Raw genomic sequence first — 3,250 nt, forward strand, 5'->3', positions numbered from 1 at the left:
ATATATATATATATATATATATAATATGTGAGTAGAATGAGTAGAATGTACATTATGGATACGTTAAATGTATAAATGCACATTATTTTTGTATTCTGTGTTAGATGTGTGTTCTCAGCTCACCACACTCATATTCAGGGCAGCACTTAGATCCCGTCTTCTCCCGAAGAACCTCACATTGTCCACACTCTGGGGCTGTAGCACAGCAACAGTTGCCATGACAACACACACTGAGAAACCACTTCAAGAAATGGGGCTGTTAATCGTGTAGTGCACCAGAGTGATAGTGAGACAGAATGTACACACATTGTGTCTTTACCTTTAGCATTGGTGCAGGGCAACGCTGTGCAGTTAATGCGCTGCTGATCCAGACACACACACAGAAGACAGGGGTTTTCCTCAGGATTCCAGCTTTCCATAAACTGAAGTGCACACACACACACACACACACTAAAATCAGGAGACTGACAGAGGCTTATTGGTTTTATAAAGTGGTGGCAATAGCAATATCAGCAAGGCGTGATGTTTAATAAATGGTCAAATCAGTATACTTTGTGGGTTTTCCCATGGTGGTCCACACACTGGCTGCAGGTCTCTTTGCTTGCACACTTATCTCCCATTAACACTGACCCTTCAGGGCAGAAACAGCCTTCTGTGGGAGTGTTCAAGCACACTGATCCATTGTCCTTCATTAAACCATCACCCATCATGTCACCAGGACTGAACTGGCTCCGTCCGCACTGCTCCAAACATCCGGTTCGACACGCAGCGTATTCCATTGAGTCTGAGCATGACATGGCTACACACAGAAAATACAATGGGAAATTAAAGTATTTTGTATTCAAGTAGAACACAGAATTATTAATGACATAAAATGCCATTCACAACATATTTAAGTCTGTTAATGCAACATTTTCCAGTTAAAAACGAGAATATACTGTAAGAATAATGTGGGGAGAGATTTGATTTTGTCCAGAATAAATGTTTGGATATCATGTCATGTGACTTGTGTAACTGGTTACAATCGCAGAAAGGAAAATTGGAGAAATGGAGGTGGAGAAAGTTCTTACATTTTCATGAGACCTTTAATAATGTACACTGATGAATTGAACACCATAAGGGGATAAATTTAGATTATCTCAAATTCTGATCACTAAATACTCACCTTCATGTTGTTTCAAACATGCTGTTTTTTTCTCCACGAAACACAACATTTATTTGTTATTTGAAAGGATTATTTTATCTTAAAATGTTTAATGAATTCTTTATTAGTTTTTTATTATAATTTAAATATATATATATATATAATTTTCTAATTCTATTTTTTTTCTTTTTAATCTAAAGAGCAGTGTTATTGTTAACGAAAACGAAACCATTACATTTTTTTAGCTAAGATGAAGTGCTAAAATTGCTAAAACTAAAACAGAAATAAAAATGTAAGCAAAATATTCAAATAAATATTAAAAATGGACAATCACAAAACTTTTTAAATTACATAAAAAATCTATATAAATGAAAATAAAAGCTAATTCAAATTATTAATAAAAACTATATAGTAGTATAGAAATAATACTGATTTAACAGAGATGAAGATTATCAGTGATTAATGACTAAAAATATCTTTAAAAGTCTTTTTTATCACAAAAATCTATGGTATATCTTCTTTTATAGTACTTGTACAGTATTTTATTGTCCTTTTTGGAGTTTGGTCACTATGAACTGCTGTTGGATGGCAAGATAGCAAATATGTCTCTTTTTGTGGTTGTAACAGCAAGGCTTTGAACGACATGAGGGTGATTAAATAATGCCATCATTTTCATTTTGGGGCAACTATTACATAATACCAGCCACTGTATGCTGTATGATGTATGCTTCCAATTTAACTTGCTTTCAAGCTTGAGACTTTCATTACAGCACACAGATCTGTAGTAACTCCTGTTTGTTCTTTCTCAGGCACGCTGATCAAAGTACCACCATCTCACTGAACTGAGACACGCAGGGTCCTCGCGGCTTCACTTCATGACTCATTCATCACAGAAGACTCACGGCAGAGGGTGGGCGTCCTCCAGTCCACACACACTCCCTGCTGACGGCACACGCTGCTGTACGCGGTAACAAGGTCACACACGCCACGGTCCGGCAGATCTGCACATAGTCCTGCGGGGGGACCAGCACGTGACAGCGGCTGAACTCCTCAGAACTCAACACATCGCAGCCCTCCGTCACCCCCGCGGCACACGACTGAACCTCCTGATGCCGGACACACTCGCCCAGAGCCCATCCCTTCAGATATACGTCAGGGTCTGTGGTCACACGGCCATCAGATAACACCAGACCTGTCTGATCATCAGAGCAGGAACCTGAGACAGAGATGGGCAAGTTATGGACATCACACACATACGCTATGGGTGGTTGGGAAAAATTGTATGGGAGGTTAGGAAAGTGTAAAAAATGGCTCTATTTCGATTCAGGTGTTTCATGGAATGCCACACCCCACAGGATGTTGAATTGGACTTTAAATTAGAATGACAGAAAAAGAGGATCTGCAGTTCAAAGAAATTCGGCATAGTCACGTTTTATTCGTTTTTAAATAAATAATGAATTAATTAAATAAAATTAAACATTTGAAGAATTAAACGTTTAAATATTAAAATAAATATCTACTGTGTGTGTGTATATATATTTTTAATACATTATATATAATACAGTATTATATATATACAATTATTAAATTCAAATATAATTCTATATCTATTAAGAAATAAATATTTAACGATTGAATTAAACTTCTTATGTGTGTGTGTGTACATATATACATATGAATACATACACACACATTCAATTATTAAATTCAAATATAATTGTAAAGAAACATACATACATTTTAACTATTGAAATAAATACAAATTTCTATAGGTGGCATTACATAGATTATTATTAGGCCTATATCATTTAATGGAAATACCCCATAAGATTACGAATAAATAGAAAAATTTGTATTAACAAATGTTAAAACATTTTTTTTTCATTTCATATATATATATATATATATATATATATATATATATACATTAATATATTTGAAGTAATTCACTTTGACAATTAATTTACACATGGTGATACATTTTTTTTTTAGGCTAAACCAGTCAGATTTTGAGGATCCAAACCCATCAGAATCTCAACAGTCTGTTTTGGAGTCAGCGTTCCAACCTTCGACAGAAGTCAGTTCTATGCCTGAGAGCGCCAGCAG

The 3,250-nt window shown here is 35.4% G+C and overlaps 1 protein-coding gene across 1 annotated transcript in view; it reads right to left on the reverse strand.

Moving 5' to 3' along the window:
• LOC107686594 (von Willebrand factor) overlaps positions 1-3,250 on the reverse strand; it is a gene marked incomplete at its 5' end in the record, with an annotated part of 44,492 nt that overhangs the window by 13,009 nt on the left and 28,233 nt on the right. Inside the window, 5 exon segments of the mRNA XM_074186993.1 lie at positions 124-195; positions 320-422; positions 552-799; positions 2,047-2,128; positions 2,131-2,360. Coding sequence (XP_074043094.1) covers positions 124-195; positions 320-422; positions 552-799; positions 2,047-2,128; positions 2,131-2,360 — 735 coding nt within the window.

The sequence above is a fragment of the Sinocyclocheilus anshuiensis genome, unplaced genomic scaffold (assembly GCF_001515605.1).
Source record: "Sinocyclocheilus anshuiensis isolate Anshui unplaced genomic scaffold, SAMN03320099.WGS_v1.1 scaffold733, whole genome shotgun sequence".
NCBI lineage: Eukaryota > Metazoa > Chordata > Actinopteri > Cypriniformes > Cyprinidae > Sinocyclocheilus > Sinocyclocheilus anshuiensis.